The sequence below is a fragment of the Triticum dicoccoides genome, chromosome 1B (assembly GCF_002162155.2).
Source record: "Triticum dicoccoides isolate Atlit2015 ecotype Zavitan chromosome 1B, WEW_v2.0, whole genome shotgun sequence".
Taxonomy (NCBI): Eukaryota; Viridiplantae; Streptophyta; class Magnoliopsida; order Poales; family Poaceae; genus Triticum; species Triticum dicoccoides.
This window is the reverse complement of record NC_041381.1, coordinates 565426812-565445174: the sequence shown is the minus strand read 5'-3', so window position 1 is coordinate 565445174 and position 18363 is coordinate 565426812. Positions and strand designations below refer to the sequence as shown.

The 18363-nt window shown below is 48.3% G+C and overlaps 2 protein-coding genes across 3 annotated transcripts; one reads left to right on the top strand and one right to left on the bottom strand.

Moving 5' to 3' along the window:
• The first annotated feature begins 8363 nt into the window (after window positions 1–8363).
• Window positions 8364–9056, top strand: LOC119348797 (cysteine proteinase inhibitor-like). The gene is made up of 2 exons (XM_037616784.1): window positions 8364–8643; window positions 8740–9056. The coding sequence occupies exons 1-2, from the start codon at window positions 8500–8502 to the stop codon at window positions 8917–8919; spliced, it is 324 nt and encodes a 107-aa protein (XP_037472681.1). The 5' UTR covers window positions 8364–8499; the 3' UTR covers window positions 8920–9056.
• Window positions 9057–9359: 303 nt separating this feature from the next.
• On the bottom strand, window positions 9360–15699 carry LOC119348796 (dr1-associated corepressor homolog). 2 transcript variants are annotated; one of them, XM_037616783.1, is made up of 7 exons: window positions 15510–15692; window positions 14744–14828; window positions 13892–13964; window positions 12203–12296; window positions 10483–10596; window positions 10334–10382; window positions 9360–10134 (listed from the first exon to the last, which is right to left on the bottom strand). In XM_037616783.1, the coding sequence occupies exons 3-7, from the start codon at window positions 13944–13946 to the stop codon at window positions 9646–9648; spliced, it is 801 nt and encodes a 266-aa protein (XP_037472680.1). In that variant the 5' UTR covers window positions 13947–13964; window positions 14744–14828; window positions 15510–15692; the 3' UTR covers window positions 9360–9645. The 2 variants fall into 2 exon arrangements, with proteins under 2 accessions (XP_037472680.1, XP_037472679.1); XM_037616782.1 differs by lacking the exon at window positions 14744–14828 and having other exon boundaries at window positions 15510–15699.
• Window positions 15700–18363: the final 2664 nt, after the last annotated feature.

The following is an 18363-nucleotide window of genomic DNA, read 5'->3' as shown; positions in this document are numbered from 1 at the left end:
CTCTAATGCTTGTCGATTACATACCTGACATCATGATGTAAGTCATTTCTTTTTGGACAGTGTCACTGAATTGTCAAGGCGGTGATGGCATTTTATTTTAGTTGAACTACACAAAATATGCTTAAAAGAAGAGGAAAGGTTGGGAATGGTTCAGTTTTTAAGAAAATACTATGTATGCCTTCCTGACATCAGCCGCTATTGCCTTATTTATTCCTTCAAACAGGTGGTTAGAAACAGTCTTGCTGCCTTTTCCCATTAAGAATTCGGAATGCTTATATTTGTGAGTCTATGCTTCAACTAGTGCCACTTTTATAGTAATCACACTTTCAATATCTATGCAAACAGGGATGCTCGATTTTAGTGGAACTACACAAAAAGTCCAAATGATTCAACATTAGGAGCATGTTTTCTTCCAAACTGTTATATCCAATTGGTGGCACTATGAGCTATTCATTACGAAGGTACATGGTTTGCTACTATCTTGCTACTCTTTTTGTACTGTCATTAGATAGTAATATTAGTGGTTTGCATGTGAATTTATTGGCAGGGTGGACCTACATTGGGGTGCAGGACATGATTCAATGATTGGATGCTCAATTTCGGTTGTATAGATTTCACCTCTTCCATCACTGCGAACTTGGATAACCTTGGTCTGATGAAAAATAGGCGCTATATTTCTGCTCTGTACCAGCAAATCAATTCAGTACAAAATTGTCCAGGGCAAAACATGGCAGTATCATTGTCCGGTGCAAAACATGACAGATGCTAAGCGGAAGAGACATGTTTAAAACGAAAATACAAGGTGGGTATATGTTTACTAGCTGCTTGATATTTGTGTAAACAGATGTCTGCCCGTTGCTATTTGGCAAACAAACAAAGTGACTATAATTTTGGTGGAACTGCACAAGAGAATAGTAGTCACTCCATGCAATGCCATTTGAAAATAGACACGGAAAGATTGGATACTCACTTCATGGACTGCACAAAAGTAGTACTGTACTATTTATTGGCCAACACTAGGTGCTTCATTGCTTTGGTCTGATTATACAATGGGCATCATTTTTCCTAAGTTAAAGTTTGTATTCCGAAAATAGTCTCACCGTGTGATCGAGAGAAGACCAAATGATATTACAGTGGATGTTCCTCCATCATGTGTGGTTCATTCTCATGGTTCCAGCTGTTGGTGGAACCACTTGCTTTTGCAAGAGGAATTGCAGACTTCACAAACAAATTTGTCTTTCACTTTGTACTGAATGTTGGCCCATAGAAGCATCCATGTTAGTAGGAAGAACATATATTGTTTCTATATCTTTACTTTTGGAGCTACATATTTGTATATGATCTGTGAATCATTGAGATGCATTAACATGTTGATCTTATGTATGGGAATCGTACTAGTTGGTTGTGAATTTGGGCTACTAATGTGTATTACAATGTCAGGCATGTGAGTCTCATTTGAACATTTTGAACGGATCGGCTCTTACTACTGTGCACAGCATGATCCTTATTTTTGTGTTCTCAGTGTTTACAAGTTACTAGTAGTTCCTTATTTCTGTTCGCTCGGTGTTTACAAGTTACTGATCGATCACTAGCTAGCCTAATAATATGCTCCTGGCAGTTTTAGTTGCGACGCAAGATCCAAAGTGGCAGTTTTTTGAATAAAAATGCTTTCCTCTGAAGAAACTGACATGCTTTTCTGAAGAAAATGCCATGCGAATCTGAAGAAACTGCCAGCAAAAACGTTCACAAATGCATTATCTCCCAGCGAACATTCATCCGCTATTACGATCTTACACATACACTATCCGACCGACTCGATCCTACGCGAATAACCAGTGGATCATGCAGGTACTCATCTGGATGAATCGAGCGCACTCGTTTGACCGCCATGCTGGCGTGCGACCCAGCACGGACGGGACGAACCACTGACAGGACGGGACAGGACGGGACAACACAGTCATAATTTCAGTTTTTGTAGTTTTCCACGGCAAGAAGGCACGCTAAGCCATGCCTGCTTATGCATTGAATTCTGATGACCACGATGACTGTCGTGTTTCCTTCGACACGCTGGTTCACCTACCTTCCGCCTATAATTACTGGCTCCCGGCATTCTCCGATGGCACCATCACCCAACTCGCCCTATCCTCATAAGCCCCCACCGGCCCGACGTCCCTCACCACTTGTCCTCGCTCTCGCCACGTCCGTCATGCCCCCGCATGTCCGCAATAGGCAACGCCGGAGACGGTCACCGCCGGAACTAGTGTTCGGTTTTTCACCGGAAGGCAGACGGGGGGGAGGAGGCACTCTATCGATCTTTAGATGGTAATGCGGAGTATGAGGACTTGTTGGAACGCGACCGCCTGGCGGAGGAGCAGCGTATCGCCGATTTGTGCCATAAGCGGGGCATGGAGTAGCAGCGCACCGACGCTCTGAGTCGCGAGCACAGCGCCCGCAACTGGACCGACTATGTGGATGTCGGTGAAGGAAATATGCCCTGGAGGCAATAATAAAGTTGCTATTTGTATTTCCTTATATCAGGATAAATGTTTATTATTCATGCTAGAATTGTATTAACCGAAAACTTAGTACATGTGTGAATACATAGACAAAACATAGTGTCCCTAGTATGCCTCTACTTGACTAGCTCGTTTATCAAAAATGGTTATGTTTCCTAACCATAGACATGTGTTGTCATTTGATGAACGGGATCACATCATTAGGATAATGATGTGATGGACAAGACCCTCCGTTAGCTTAGCATTATGATCGTTACAGTTTCATTGCTACTACTTTCTTCATGACTTATACATGTTCCTCGGACTATGAGATTATGAAACTCCCGAATACCGGAGGAACACCTTGTGTGCTATCAAATGTCACAACGTAACTGGGTGATTATGAAGATGCTCTACAGGTGTCTCCGAAGGTGTTTGTTGGGTTGGCATAGATCGAGATTAGTATTTGTCACTCTGTGTTTCGGAGAGGTATCTCTGGGCCCTCTCGGTAATGCTCATCACTATAAGCCTTGCAAGCGATGTGACTAATGAGTTAGTTGCGGGATGAAGTATTACAGAATGAGTAAAGAGACCTGCCAGTAACAAGATTGAACTAGGTATGATGATACCGATGATCAAATCTCGGGCAAGTAACATAACGATGACAAAGGGAACAACGTATGTTATCATGCGGTTTGACCGATAAAGATCTTCGTAGAATATGTAGGAGCCAATATGAGCATCCAGGTTCCGCTATTGGTTATTGATCAAAGATGTGTCTCGATCATGTCTACATAGTTCTCGAACCCGTAGGGTCTGCACGCTTAACATTCGATGACGATTTGTATTATGAGTTATGTGTTTTTGATGACCGAAGTTTGTTCGGAGTCCCAGATGAGATCACGGACATGGCGTGGAGTGTAGAAATGGTCCAGACATAAAGATCGATATATTTGAAGGCTATGTTTGGACACCGGAAAGGTTTCGGAAGAGTTCGGGAATTTTTCAAAGTACAGGGAGGTTACCGGACTGCCCCCCCCCCACCCCCGGGTATTAATGGGCCTTATGGGCTTTAGTGGAAAGGGAGAGGAGGGCCGCAGGGTGGCCCCCCCCCCCATGGTTGGTCTGAATTGGACTAGGAGGGGGCGACACCCCCCCTCTTTCCTTCTCCCTCTCCACCTCTTTCCCTCTCTCCCTCTCTTGGAAAAGGAAGGGGACTCCAACTAGAATTGGGAATCCTAGTTGGACCCCCCCCCCTATAGGCGTGCCCCTCCTAGGTCGGCCTTCTCCTCCTCCCTCCTTTATATACGAGGGCAAGGGGGCACCCCAAAGCACAACAGTTGTTCTCTTAGCCGTGTGCGGTGCCCCTCTCCACAGTTTAACACCTCGGTCATATCGTCGTAGTGCTTAGGCGAAGCCCTGCACCGGTAACATCATCAACACTATCGCCACGCCGTCATTCTGACGGAACTCTTCCTCGTTCTCAACTGGATCAAGAGCTCGAGGGACGTCATCATGCTGAACGTGTGCTGAACACGGAGGTGTCGTACGTTCGGTACTTGGATCGGTTGGATTGTGAAGACATTCGACTACATCAACCGCGTTACTAAACGCTTTCGCTTTCGGTCTACGAGGGTACGTGGAGACACTCTCTGGTCTCACGATTATGCATCTCCTAGATAGATCTTGTATGATCGTAGGAAATTTTTTGAATTACTACGTTCTCCAACAGTCGGTTCCCGGCAAATAGCCCTGGAGGCTGTCAGGCTCGCACGCGTTCGCGACGCTGAATTTTACTACCAGCTCGTCAAGTGGGTTTCCCGCTTAGAAGCCGAAGCTTCGGTGGACCACGCCGGCATGGAAAGGTCCAACGCGTCCGAGCAACGCGCCCTATCGCACCTCTGTCAAGTCCGAGGCGAGGAGGAGGACTTCAGTGCCAGCGTTTAGCGTGTACCGCAGATGGCGGCCGGCATCGTCTAGTTAGCTAAGAGTAAGTTAGTACTTGTACACTACTAGAGTATTACTGGGAGTAGATAGTTAACTTGGCTATGATGGTTGTCAACATGGAAGTTCAGTACTCTATATCTGGATCACACCTGTTACTTTGCTCTGAATGTTGAATTTTCCGTTTGAACGTATGGAATGGGCTGTTATTTTTTTAAATTGGTTGTATTTGTCCGCCACGGGTTTAGAGGTTTTGACTTGTGGTCCTACTAGGTTGACGCGTACACAATCAGGAGATGATTGTACGTGGAGAGGATGACAGCAGGGACCCACCAGGGTCATGGCAGTACGCAAGCAAGTTCCTCCTTATTTCAAGCCAAAAAAATGGTTCCTCCTAATGGATTTCGGACATCTGGGTCCCATGCCATTGTCAACGTAGTCAATAAACGAGAGAATTGCACAACGAGCGGCTGACACCAGGGACCCAGCAGCTCGCCCAGTTATTTTTGTTTTTGAGATGGAAGCAGTGTGTCAACAGGGCTGTGCAGGGCACTCTAACCTGTCTAGCCAGCCTTTTCTTTTATGTTTACCACAAGACCAGCCCAGTAGTTTTTTTCTTTCTGAAAATGGCTAGCAAAGTTTTTTTGTTCTTTTGCAGAATACCGAACCGAGGCCTACTTACTTTTGTCAGCCCTGCTGGGCTGCAAATCTTTCAAGACGAGGAGAGCTTTATTCGGCTTGCCCAGAAAATGAGCTATCAGTAATGAGAAATGGGATGTACATTTTTAAAACACATCAAACCGGCAATTAGTTTCAAAATTTTTTTTCATTTCAAGATTTTAAATTTCATTGATTTTTATGCGTGGACAATTATTTAGATTTTATATTGATATAAATTTATTATTAAAATTAGTTTGAATGTGAGTCAAAATTTCAGGATTAAAAAATGTTCGGACCGCACCGAAATATGCAAAAATTTCTATAATTTTTTAACAGTGGCCGTAATATGGGCTGTAATGCTAACAAAAAGAATACGGGCTCAAAAAACCTTAAGAATTAGCAAATGGACTGTAATTTATTAGAAATAATGGCAGATGGGTCGTATGTTGTTTTCCACAGATTTGAGGCTGACTTGTGCGCCTACTATAGGTTGACGCGTACGCTTTCCTAAAAAAGACGCACACGCTACGCCGTGTCAACTTAGTCAACGCATGAGAGCAGTGACTATTGGATGTCCATCCAATGGCCGTCATGCTTGTTCAATCTCTGCTCTTCCTGCTCCAGCCGCTCAAACAAACGTCAGCGGGACTGCCTGCTCCCTCCTCCCGTGGCCGGCTATGCTGTCACGCAGGCCTCACCGCCCCACACTACTCCCATCGCTGGTCTGGCCATCCCTCTACTCACCCACACTTGTTGTTATTCTCCGGCGACGACAGACGAACCAGTAAACCCTCGTACTCCCCTCCATGTGGGAAACAACTGTCAAGTCTTCCCTGGCTCTATGTCGTTCCCTTCCTAAGTCTCGCCGTCGTCCACCGCCCTGGTGCTCTCGGCGCGGCGTGGTCAATGTGGTCAACGAACGACATCCATCGGAAGTGGACTGTACGTGGAGAGGCTGACAGCTGGGTCCACGGCCGCACACAAGGAAATGCCTCCTTATTATGCGCAGAATAATGATTCCTCCACCTGACAGCTGGGACCCACCGGAAGGGCCTCTGTATTTCGCAAAAAAAATGTTCCCCCCGCTGATAGCTCACACCCACCAGCTATCACGCAAGGAAGTGTCTCCTTATTACGCACAAAAAATGAATACTTCTCCTGCTAATTGGGACCCACCATAGTGGGAGGCTGACTTATGGGCCTACTAAATTGACGCGGACGGAGGGCTTTGTCAACTTAGTCAATATGAACGATTCTAGCTCCAATGACCGTATGATGTCCATCAAACGGCCGTAGTGCTTCTTCAACCTCTGGTCTTCTTGCTCCAGCCGCCCAAACCAGCGTCGGTCGTGCCACCTGCTCCTGCCTCCCGTGGCCGGCTCTGCTGCTGTGTAGGCCTGACCGCCCCACCCTACTCCAACCTCTGGCCAGGCCGTCCCTCTACTCACCCACAACCCCTGTTATTCTACCGTGACGGCAGCCTCACACCACAGTCAAACTAGTCAACCCTCATACTCCTCTTCGTGTGGGCATCCACTGCCGCATCTTCCCCGGCTCCACGTCGTCCCCTTCCTAGGCCTCGTCGTCGTCCACCATCTTGGTGCTCTCGGCGCGGCGTGGTCAATGTGGTCAAGGAACGACTTCCATCGAAGGAGTACTGTAAGTGGAGAGGCTGACAGTTGGGTCCACGGCCGCAGCAAAGAAGTGCCTCCTTATTACGCGGAAAATAATGATTCCTCCACCTGACAGCAGGGACCCATCGGACCGGCCACCGTATTTCACGAAAAAAAGTTTTCCCCTGACTGTTGGGACCCACCAGCTACATCTTCGCACTCAAGGAAGTGCGTCCATATTATGGGAAAAATATGATTTTCCCCCTAAGAGCTGGGACCCACTAGTTATATCTTCGCACGCAAGAAAGTGCCTCCTTACCTCCCTGACAGCTGGGACCCACCCGGTCAAACCGTACATAGGATTGTCTGTCTGGTCGCGAACGTGTACGTACATACTGGTCGATCGGTCTGTCTACAGGCTGCAGCGATGAACCGTGGTCGAGGAAGGAAAGGCACGTGTCGTATTAGAGGCGTGGGCGTAGCATGTCACGCAATCCCGTCTATATCGTGTACACATATGTACAACCAGGATGCAAGAAAGTAAATACGGCCATGTACGTACATACGGGCAGGGTCTCGAACGCCTACTCGCGCATATGTACGGCCAAGGCTCGTGTACATGGAGAGGCAGCGGAGAGCAGCGACGACGTCATGTTCATCGACAACCAACCGGCTGGGTCGAAACAGAGAAACTGCATCGTGTTCATCGGGAGGTAACAAAATGTGTCCTGTTCATCGAGAGCCAACCGGCTTGGACGGAACGGCCGAAACGAGGCCTGGCGTACCGCGGGATGGTGGAAATGGCCTTCTGTTCGACCGCCTACAGTTAAAACAGGATCATGTTCACTGGTAGGGGTCTGGCGTACCGCAAAATGGAGGAAACACCCCGTTTCTCCTGTTGATCGGGAGGGATGTGGCGTACCACAAAACGGAAGAAACGGACTTCTCTTCGACCTCCTACGGTCGAAACAGGGGTCCTGTTCATCGGGAGGGGTGTGGCTCACCGTAAAACGGGACTTCACGGGCTGCGCGGCGAGATGGCGACTCTGCCATCAGAGAAACCGAATGGGCGGTGAGGCAAGAGGGGAGACAGTGCGTGTGAATTGTCGAGTGTGGTGATTGCAAGGAGCAAGGAGAGTTAGAGACGTCATGTCGTCTCCCGCGCTTCCCACGCATGGCTCGAGCGAGACCGACTCTTAAAAAATTGCCGATTCGGCCGTTCGTCCAGAGCTCTCAGCCAGCTCTGAGATTCATGCGGGCCAGATTTTAGATGCAGCCCAGGCAACCAAATGGCCCAGGCCGAATTCTGCACGCCCGAGCCTGGCTGGACCTAATGCAGCCTACCAAACGCATACATATTGTTTTCCAGGGATAGATAAACAACCGTTTCACCGGGTCTGCTGCTCTTTACTTCGCCAGCACTTGCCTTCGGAGCTAAGCATTGCAAGTTTGCAACGCATCCATCGCCGTCGCCGTCGCCATCGCACAGCCAGCGCTGCAGCGTACCGCGTCCGTCGCGTCGACACACAGCCCCACCGCTGCCGCGTACAGCGTCCGGCCCGTCCGTCGCCTATAGCTGTCGCGCTCGAGCCCCCGCAGATCACACGTCGCGCACAAAAACGGAATCCCTCTACCCCCACGTCGCTATAAAGTCCCGTCCCCAACTTCCCTCGATCAACATCGTCTAGACTCACGGAATAGATCTGTTCTCTCTCAGACTCTCAGCAGCGGTTATCCGTCGTACGCTCCTCTCTCCGCTCAGCGCGCCCTCCGGACGCACGGCGGCGATGGCCGAGGCGGCGCAGGGCGGGGGGCTGCGCGGCCGCGGCGTGCTGCTGGGCGACGTCCAGGACGCGCCGGCGGGGCGGGAGAACGACCTCGCGACCATCAAGCTCGCACGCTTCGCCGTCGCCGAGCACAACACCAAGGCCGTAAGATCATCCCCACCCGATCCCAAGCCATCTGGCGTCTGATACGCGTAACTGTAACTGACTGATTAACCTGATGGTGAATTTTGTTGTGCGCAGAACGCGCTGCTGGAGTTCGAGAGGCTGGTGAAGGTGAGGCAGCAGGTGGTGGCCGGGTGCATGCACTACTTCACCATCGAGGTCAAGGAAGGCGGCGCCAAGAAGCTCTACGAGGCCAAGGTGTGGGAGAAGGCCTGGGAGAACTTCAAGCAGCTCCAGGAGTTCAAGCCGGCCGCCTGAAAAGATGTAAATAAATATGTTATGTGAGCTGAACCGCTGAAGCTTGTAGCTGGAGCCTATCAAAAAACATGCCAGCCTCACTGGATACTGGTGTAATATGATGAAATAAACCTGCTTCCTGCCTGATGTGTATGATTGATTCCCACAAGTATTTTGCTTGTTTGCACTTCACCTCCCACATAACTCGAAAGCTTGATGTCTTAATAACAAGATTGTTAATCACTAAAGCAAGTGAAAAATCCCACCTGGAAGAGAGAAATTCAGAAATAACACAAGATTGTTAATCACTAAAGCAAGTAAAAAATTCCACCTGGAAGAGGAAAAATCACAAATAACACAAGATTAGAAAAATCCCACTTGGAAGAGAAAATTCACAAATAACACAAGATTATTAATAACTAAATCAAGAGAAAAAACCCACCTGGAAGAGTGGAACCTCGTAAGAGCTAACATAAGCATTATGACATAGCATTTGATCTAAAAGCAACCATGATTTACAACCGGAGAACCTGTCTAGTTATATAGTTGCTACACTATATAGTTGCTACACAAAATACTAGCTACTACTGGCTATTGAGCAATCAACATATGTCACATCCTAAATTACTTCTGCAGCATCTGCCAGTACACATACTACAAGAGAATTGCTACTACATTGTCAAGCTTGGCCTGCTAGGATGTACATCATGTCATGTCTACCTATCAGCTTCTCAAACTAGAGTCACATCATTCTTCATTGTCATAGTCTTCGTCCTCCTCTAATCTATGGTTTGACGACAACGCAAACTGGACCGGGTCCATGGCCATCTTGTTCATCTCAGGCATTTGCCAGCCCAGGAAATCCTTGGTCTCCACTTCTTCTTTCAACTGTGAAACCGATGGTCCTGAAGTCTGGACTTGCGGTGCCACGGTCACCACAGGAGCTGAAGGCTGGACTTGCGGCGCCACTGTATCCTCCTCGTAGTCAGCAAGATCTAAGTTCAAGTCAATGTTCCTTAAGGAGGCCCTGGCATTGCTCAAAGGGGTATGCTCTTTGGTTTCACTTGTGTCCAGAACAACGTCTCCAATCTCTACCTTCAGGTGGCCTGGTTTGCTAAATTGGGCACAACCTAATTCATGGTGTTCAATCTCCCTCTCAGCTCCACGCCCAGCACGGCGACCTCTCCCACGTCCCCTCCCACGCCCTCTGCCGTTGCTTGTGTGGCATGCTGCCTCCTGCATGTGCAAAACTTTTATCAGCAAAAGGAGGTCGAATGGGCGACATAAAATGGGGTGATCATATATTTTGTGACATACGAAACAAGCTACAGGCTGAATAGCAGAGAAAATGAAAATCCTGAGCTCATACTAAAATCACAAAAATGTACATGTAAGTGTAACATATACAGAAAAGGTACAGGTCAGAGAGACTAACATTTCTTGTCCGCTTCGATTCCTCCTCGCTTTCATCTTCACCATGTTTCCTGATGACATTTCAGCAATTATTAAAGTTCATATAAACTCAAATTAACCAATTATTAAAGTTCATATCAGACTCTAATTAACCACAATTTGGAACCTTACCTTCTTTTGCCAAGCTTATCATCAACACTAGAATCAGGTGCACCCAAATCTGGAACTTTGCTAGAAACGTTCTTCAAAAAATCATACACATCGTAACTATGAATGCACTGTTTCCTGTAATAGCATAATACTGAATGAGATAATGGGACCGTCAGAAAAAAAAATGTTTTGCTCAAGGAAATAATACATATCAGGATCAAGAAAATAAGTCCCATTTCTACCACAAATTGAAATGATACAACCACCACCCAACTGCATGTCCCTGAGGACCCCCACCAAGACGGTAATACCCCAAAATCAGCATAGACCACCACAAGACACATGCTTATCTACCTCTCTCCTTTAGTTTAAAACGTGTATCAGGGAAGGTACTTTTACAGCTTCCATAATCCATATAACACGCTGCTGACTTTGGCACAAAGTAGCACCAGGGCCCAATCAGTTACTAAATAGGATTGACATATAAGCTAACCAACTATGACATTAAATTCAGTTCAAAAGGAGCTAGCCCATATTTGTTGTTCCTGAAAATGTCATTGTGAAAGAGTACTAGAGCAATATCAGTACGTCAAAGCTTTTCACTTCTGATGTTTGTTATACAAGTGAATTTGTTTAGTAAAGCTGCAAATTGAAAAATAACAGCCAATGTGACAATGAAAGGTGGATCCTGACGGTATGTCATCAGTGAAACGATGTTATTTCCCCATGTGATATTTGTAGTGTTACTGAGCAACTTGCTCATTGGTATATTTGGACCATGGATTTCGAGTCGCTCGACTAGTCGCGACTAGTCGTCGACTAGTCGACGAGTCGCAGTTCCAGGGCCGACTCAGCCTCTCAACTCGACTCCTGGGATGAGTCGAGCGACTCGCGCGACTAGTCTCGACTAGTCACGACTAGTCGTGGTTTTTGGGTCGAACGACTCGAGGCATCGCTGGATCTGGAGCACTCTCCTGCCGCCATGCTGCTGCTGCTGCTGTGCTGCCTCGCTGCTGCTGCTGCTTCTGCGCCCCCGCTGTAGCGCTGGCCGCCGCCGCCGCTGCTGCTGAAGCTGCAGCGGCAAGAGGAACAGGCTGGGAGGAGGAGCGGTGGCAAGAGAGCTGCTGCAGGGGAGTTGAGAGATCCATCGCTGGGAGGAGAAGTGGTGGACTGGTGGCAAGAGAGTGGCAGCAGAATGTATGGCGGCTGTGGTGAGGGAGGAGGGAGTGTGGATGGTGGATTAGGTCACGGGAGGAGTATATAGCTACTAGATGGGCTTTTGGGCCACAGGGAAGTGCATAACTAGTGGCCCATCTCTCAGTTGGCCCTGGTTACTGCTGCTGGTGGTGTGCTCCTCCCCTCCTCCCCTGGTTGCTGCTGCTGCTGTGCACTTGTGCTCCTCCCCTGACTGCCTGCTGCTTAACTCACGTCGACTCGTCGCCATGTCGACTCGTCGACCGTGAGTCTAGACTAGTCACGACTAGTCTAGAGTCGCCCCCTCCGAGCGACCCGTCGACTCATCGACTCGAAAACATTGATTTGGACACTACATAAACTACACAAGGGACAGAATATGACAGTAGAACTGAACTTGAGGAAACAATTTATAGGTACAAAATTGCAAGCACAATGTATTGCCAAGAAAAATCAAAATGACGAATGGTAATGCTTCCAAGGTTTTGCCATACTAATCAAGAAGGTGTTTCGATATGACAAAACATACAAGGTCAAGGAAACTTACAGATGTGATGAACTCACTGTTTTGACCCCTTTTTCAACAGTGATGTTATATGTCCTATCGCATAAGTCTTGCAAAAATAGCTCCAACGCTTTGGCTGCAAATCATGATATCAGAAAAAGATGTTAGTCGAAAGCACATGCATGATGTGAGTTACAAAAAGAAACTAAGAAAATATAAGCACGTAGGTGCACTATAAGAGGCCGAGTTGCTTTGCTATTGCATATAGCTTGTGCCAATCATATATCAACATTGTACATGCCAACATTAATTAATTATATAGTTCACATAAGCACATGCAATTAAGCTATACCTAGCTGTTGATGTTATCTATACTGCTTATAAAAGTGGGGGTTTGCTGTCTACCGACGCACCGGCATTTTTGTACATGCGTCTAAAATGGAACGGCTTACATTCGAAGTATGACCCGCCAGAGTGCCGATCCTCAAGTATCTTTAATTACTGTACTCACTCAATGTATGGTCCTATATTGCAAACAGCAGGTACACATCAACTCTTACCGCGGCTACCCTTCTCTCATTTAATGTAATGTCCCGCCATAGTCATCGAGTACGCTTAAGTACTCCACTCAATTTTGTGGTCCTTAATACTGTGCAATGTATACACAAGTTCTTCCCATGTCTAGCCCTCTCCAAGATTTCCCTTTCCCCGCACCATGGCTCCCCACCTAACTTGTGCCCATCTTCTCCTCTACCCAGTTTGACCCACCAGGACATGTAAAATAAATTTACTAGCTACAAATCAGGAGAACAGAGAAAGCCAAATCATCAAGACATGTTGGTAGCGTATGCTGAGCTAACAGGGTAGAGATGAGATGCCTGGTGGAGGAGCCAGTCAGGGGTCACTCTGGCATGGAAATATGGTGGTGACGCACCTGTGGGGGAGGTGTAAAGGCAACTGTGGATGCGTGGATTAATATAGGAGAATAGGCTTACATGGTTGACCATTGAGCCTGAACTCAGTTTCCCTGGCCCAAAGGATTCACATTTGCACCTTGGCTCTGCTGACCTCGGTAGCAAGTTCCTCCTCTTAACAAGAAAGATGACTACCGTTGCTCTACATCTTCCCTATATGCTTTATGGTCAGTATGATTCTCTAGTTTGAAATTGAGATCTATGACCATATATCAAATCATGTCATCTGAATCAAAGTGTAGTGCTGACTGACCGGCAGCTGCAAACGTGTCATGCTCCAAACAATACAAAACACGACTCTGTAGAGATAAATTCAGAGGATCTATCCCTGTCAACTTCCCGAAAGGACCAAATAGTTCTGCAATTTTGCCTATGTTTTGTTTACACCAAGAAGGAACAATAGATACTAATGTCTGCAATTATTTTTAGCTTCGGTTTTGAATATGAGAAAATAAAAACAAAGATGAAATTCCTATTACAGCGGTCAACACTGCCATTTCTGGAGCCCTTCAATGGAGCTATTTTGCCAACTACATTTAAATAAGATAGTAATTATTATGTTTCTGAAGAGGCGCAGCTTAGATAGACAAACGGTGTATGTAGCATATGTCTATGGCCTCTTGAAGATATGCTACCGAACTCTCTCGTTAACAACAAATGGCGAAAAAAAGATGATGTATGTAGTGAAATAACTCTGGAACTGATAAGAGGCGAATTGAAGGAAAGTTCTGCAAACAAGAGGCTGTGGAAAACTTACAAACTAGAACAGGTACAGCTAGAGCAATCTTGCCGACATCTTCATCTGCTTGCATGATCTTCTTAATCCGAGGCTGTATAACAAAGTACAAGAGGAAGCTGATATCACATTAACAGAAGAGTACCATGATACCATCTGAAAAGTAGTGGGAATCTGCCATTTTGAAATTATGACAACATGTCATCAATAAAACACTCATTAATCATAATTATGATTGTTGCATACTTCAGTGCAAATGGCCAACGATGCAACTTCGATGGAAAAGGACATGACAGTGATAGTATTCACATGTCGTTATAAGCACAGGTCCTAGCAGATGAGGTAAAGAGATTCTGCTAGCCCTTGTGAAAGAAAGAGTAATGAAGAAGGTATCTCTATCCACTGTAGAAAAACTGTAGTATCATGAGGATTCCATTGTACAGCAAACATATGTCATCAAAACACTTGCATCTTCCCGCAAAGATGGACCAAAAACAGATCAGAGAATATACCATGTTCAGAATAAAATAAACACTCTACACTACATATTTTTATAGATTGTACACAGCTTTAACCAACACTCATTGCCTGTTGTGGGCCAGATGTTAAATAGTAGAATCCTACTGTCTATTTACCATTTGAAATATACTACAAAATCTGACCAGTACCAACTCGTCGGGCTAAGAAGCTTCCCTGCCAGGCTGCTTTAACCAACAATCGCGCTCCTCTCTTAATTTTTATAGATTGTACACAGCTTTAACCAACAATCGCGCTCCTCTCTTAATTTAGGAAAAAAGGAAGGAGCACTTGGTGTTCATTATGTGGGAATATTAGTTTAGGTACAATCGGCCCGGTTTGAAGCAAGCTACCGACCAAAATAGGAAACACCGCAGAAGACCTGGAGTTGATCTTCTCTCGAGACAATTAAGCCATCTCCGCTGAAGTTGAACTCTCATTCCTAAAAAAACTCATATTTATAAAAGAGTTATTTAATAATCATGTCCATCTTTTTTCAGTAAATAGTGAATGCAAGTAATTTCGGTTTCCTTCATTCCTTAGAGAACAAACCTAGCAATTGAAGCACAAGGTTGACCCAAGGATTCAATCATAACGAATTAATCAAACATAAAATAAATTGACCCTGATGTTAAATAACAAAGTAGATTAATAGAGCACTCTCGTCGGCGGCAAAGCCATATACTAGTGAAACATTACCAGAGTAGGCAGAATCTACACAATCCAGGATTTTCCACGCATCCTGCCTACATCATATGCCCATCTATAACCACAGCTTCATTGCCATCAGGACAGCGAACCATAGCCACCATAAAAGAAACGTACATGAAACAAGCCCAGGATGAGCACGCGCAAGAGGCTAAAAATCATAACCGTGCAGCGAAATCTACGTGCTACTTACCGACAGCACCCAAAAAAATCCCCAAACGTGCATCTACCAAGCCCAGCCATGGAGAGAAACATGTAAACATGCACATCGCAGGTCCATTGGCCGCCAATTTACGAAAACCTAACCGCTGGAAACAAAACCTAGACGAGGCACATAAAAAATCGCGAAATCGACGGCGCGCACAGCATAGGGGAGGCCTGAACCGGCAAAAAATCGCATGGGCATGGGTCATACCGCGGGGAAGCGGGTGTCGAGCTTCTTCCTCATGGCGCGGAGCCGGCGGCGCCGGAGGGAGCGTCCCCGGCGGAGAGAACGCGGCGGCTGGAGGTCGGATCGGCGCGGCGGACGAAGCGGGGGACATCGGATCGGAGGGGGGAGAAAGCCACAAACATAAATAGCGATTCGGATAGATTTCTGATTTGGGGATTAGGGTTTCCGTTATCGCTATCTTTTCACTTTTTTTACGGGGAAAAATAAAACAAACTATTTTTTCCCCCATAAACAGCGCGGCCAATGGCCGCGCGAAGCGGGCAGAGGTGCGCGAGCTCTCCGGCGCGTGGAGGCTAAGCTCCTGGACCCGGTGCATAGGTCTTAGCCTCACGTGCGGCGCTAAGACCGTAGAAGGTTCATGTGGGGATACGACGGACCGGGTCTATGGAGACGTTTCGCGGTGGGTAAAAGCTGGGCGCGATGTAGGGGCCCGCGTAGTTAGACCTCTCCCTCGTTTGCGCGTGCGGCCGCACGTCAGCCGTCCGCGTCGCGTTCCCCGGATGAGGTGGGCCCCACGTTTCTGGCCGGTTCGTGGCGCTCCCTGTGTCCGCCGTCCGATTCGGGGGGTCGGCGGGATCCGGTGGCTGTGGCGCTGTGCCTCGTTCGTGGCCTTGGGCTGCGAGAGTCATCGTCCATTCTCGGGCTCTCGCTTTATCTGGGTAGAGCATGTTCCGACTTGTCTTTGTGAGATCAGAATAGATTGCCGTGTGTTTTTTTAAACGCGGTACAGACGCAAGCGCTCATATACACGCGCATACGCTTATCCCTATAAACACACACACGCATTTTCTATTTCTATAAGCGCATCTGAAAGACTGAGTCGGCATATCTTGTCGTGTTTTGTTTTGAGGAGTGTTAACTAAACGTAAAGGGATCATGTTTCAGGGTGTAAGAGGATATACAGTCGTACTTCGCAAACCCGCCCCCTCAAATGTCCGCAGACAAGTCTGGGCGTGTCCGCAGACAATGACCTATCACATCTTAAAAGTTTGATTTTATAACCGGATACCTAAAAGTAGAAACCTCAAATTCATATTATTACATGCAACGTAAAACGATCTTTAAGCGGAGCTCGTCCGCCTCCGTCGTGCCTACGTCCGGCGGTCGGCTGCGCTTCTCAGAGTGTTGGTTCGGTCGCCTGAAAGGTAGAGTAGGGCATGGAACACGAGTCGACTCACGGGACTCAAGGCGCCGCCGTCTCCTAGGTCCTACTCTTCCTCGTCGGAACTCGGACGTCATATCAACGATGGATCCATCCCAGGATGAGCCAGCGACATCCACCACGACACAGTTGTGGCGCTCGGACTGCCGTGCCTTACGGGGCATCGGAGAATGCAACTCCACTGCGCCGACATCCACCGCCATGAGGGTCGCCACCGCCTCTCGCGCTTGTTGCCTCGTACAACAGGCACGCCGCGCCATGCTTCAGATGCCAGACGGATGGCACCCCAGAGGCAGTGACAACACACCCAGCGTCAGATCCATGCGACATGTTGGGGGTTGGGTGCGACATATGCCAAAGGATGGCTTATCATGGTGGGAGCGAGTAGGACGTCACCGGTGCCTGGAAGCGGGATGAGGCGTAGACACGAAAGTCGGCGCACTTTACCCAGGTTTGGGGCTCTCCTAGGAGATAACACCCTTAGTCCTGCTCTGCGGGGTCTCCGCATGATTACTAAGGCACTAGTGAATACAATGGTGCTCCTCGAGCTGTATGCTGAAGGTAGAAGGAGGCAGGGCTTGCTCTCTTCTCCCTCTATGTATGAGTCTAGTTCTAACCGGCCTGGCACCCTTTGCATGGGTGCCCTGGGGGGGTTTATATAGGCCTACCCCTCAGGGGTACATTGGTAATCTGACCGGGTGTAGGGCCCAGTTGGCAGTGCCTCCGGTCGCCGGCTTCTCCGCCGACCTGGTGGGCCCCGTCGACTGGTCTGGTACGGAGCCGACAGGCCGCCTCCGCCGCTGGCGGGTCTGGTTGGCTGGTTATTGTAGCCGCAATGTTAATGACGCATGCTTGGTCGGGGGAGGGGTGTGGCTATAGTCCCGCAGTCTCGTGGGAGATCACTATAGCCTCACCGCGTCTCATCTGGTTAATGGCGCACGGGCCCCGAGGGAAGGCACGGCCGTCTCCCAGAAGCCGAATCCCCTTGGGTCCGACTGGCCAGGCTACGCCGCCCTTCGGCCCCCGGCTGCCTGGTAGGGCCCGCCACCTGCAGGGCGTACCGACAGGCCGTCGTGGGAGCATGCCCCGCCTGTCAGGGGTGACGTCAAGGGTGGAGTGGCAACAGTGCCGCGTCGTGTGGAGATCTCCGCCTGTATGGGGCACTGTGGCCACGCCGAGCCCAGGACACGGGGGGGATGGGCTACACTATAGCCTCACCCTGTCTTGTCTTCTTAATGGGGTGGCGCAGACTCTGAGGGCGCCGAGGGCCGTCTGCTAGGAGCCGACCTCTCCGGAGGCTGCCGTCTAGGAGTCGGCCTGTCTTGGTGTCGTCTTCTAGTACTTGGCCGCCTTCTGGCAGCCGGCCACCAGAAGGCGGCGCTTCATTCTGGAGGCTCGTGGGGCGCCGCAGGCCCAATGTCTTGAAAGGTTCAGGGACTCGGGTTGGGCTACCCGTGGCCAATTACTCCGACAGTAGTCCCCGAAGCTGGTGAGGCATCGCGGCTGATAAGTCGGGAGGCCTCAGCAGTTTCATTCTTCACTATGCTTTTGCCAAATGCATGGGCCGCCTCCTAGCGCGGCGGCTACCAAGAGCCGACATTGCCAGGCGGGCTCGTTTGATAATTTCGAAGCGCCAAGGCGGGAAACAGGCGGCGT

What these genes read in the sequence shown, in the direction of transcription:
- LOC119348797 (XM_037616784.1), top strand. Translation starts at nt 8,500, where the DNA reads ATGGCCGAGGCGGCGCAGGGCGGGGGGCTGCGCGGCCGCGGCGTGCTG. An exon ending in CCGAGCACAACACCAAGGCC is followed by an intron (nt 8,644 to 8,739) that starts GTAAGATCATCC and finishes TGTTGTGCGCAG; the next exon opens with AACGCGCTGCTGGAGTTCGA.
- LOC119348796 (XM_037616782.1), bottom strand. Translation starts at nt 15,542, where the DNA reads ATGAGGAAGAAGCTCGACACCCGCTTCCCCGCG. An exon ending in AGCTGTACCTGTTCTAGTTT is followed by an intron (nt 12,297 to 13,891) that starts GTAAGTTTTCCA and finishes CATGATTTGCAG; the next exon opens with CCAAAGCGTTGGAGCTATTT. An exon ending in GATAAGCTTGGCAAAAGAAG is followed by an intron (nt 10,383 to 10,482) that starts GTAAGGTTCCAA and finishes AAATGTCATCAG; the next exon opens with GAAACATGGTGAAGATGAAA.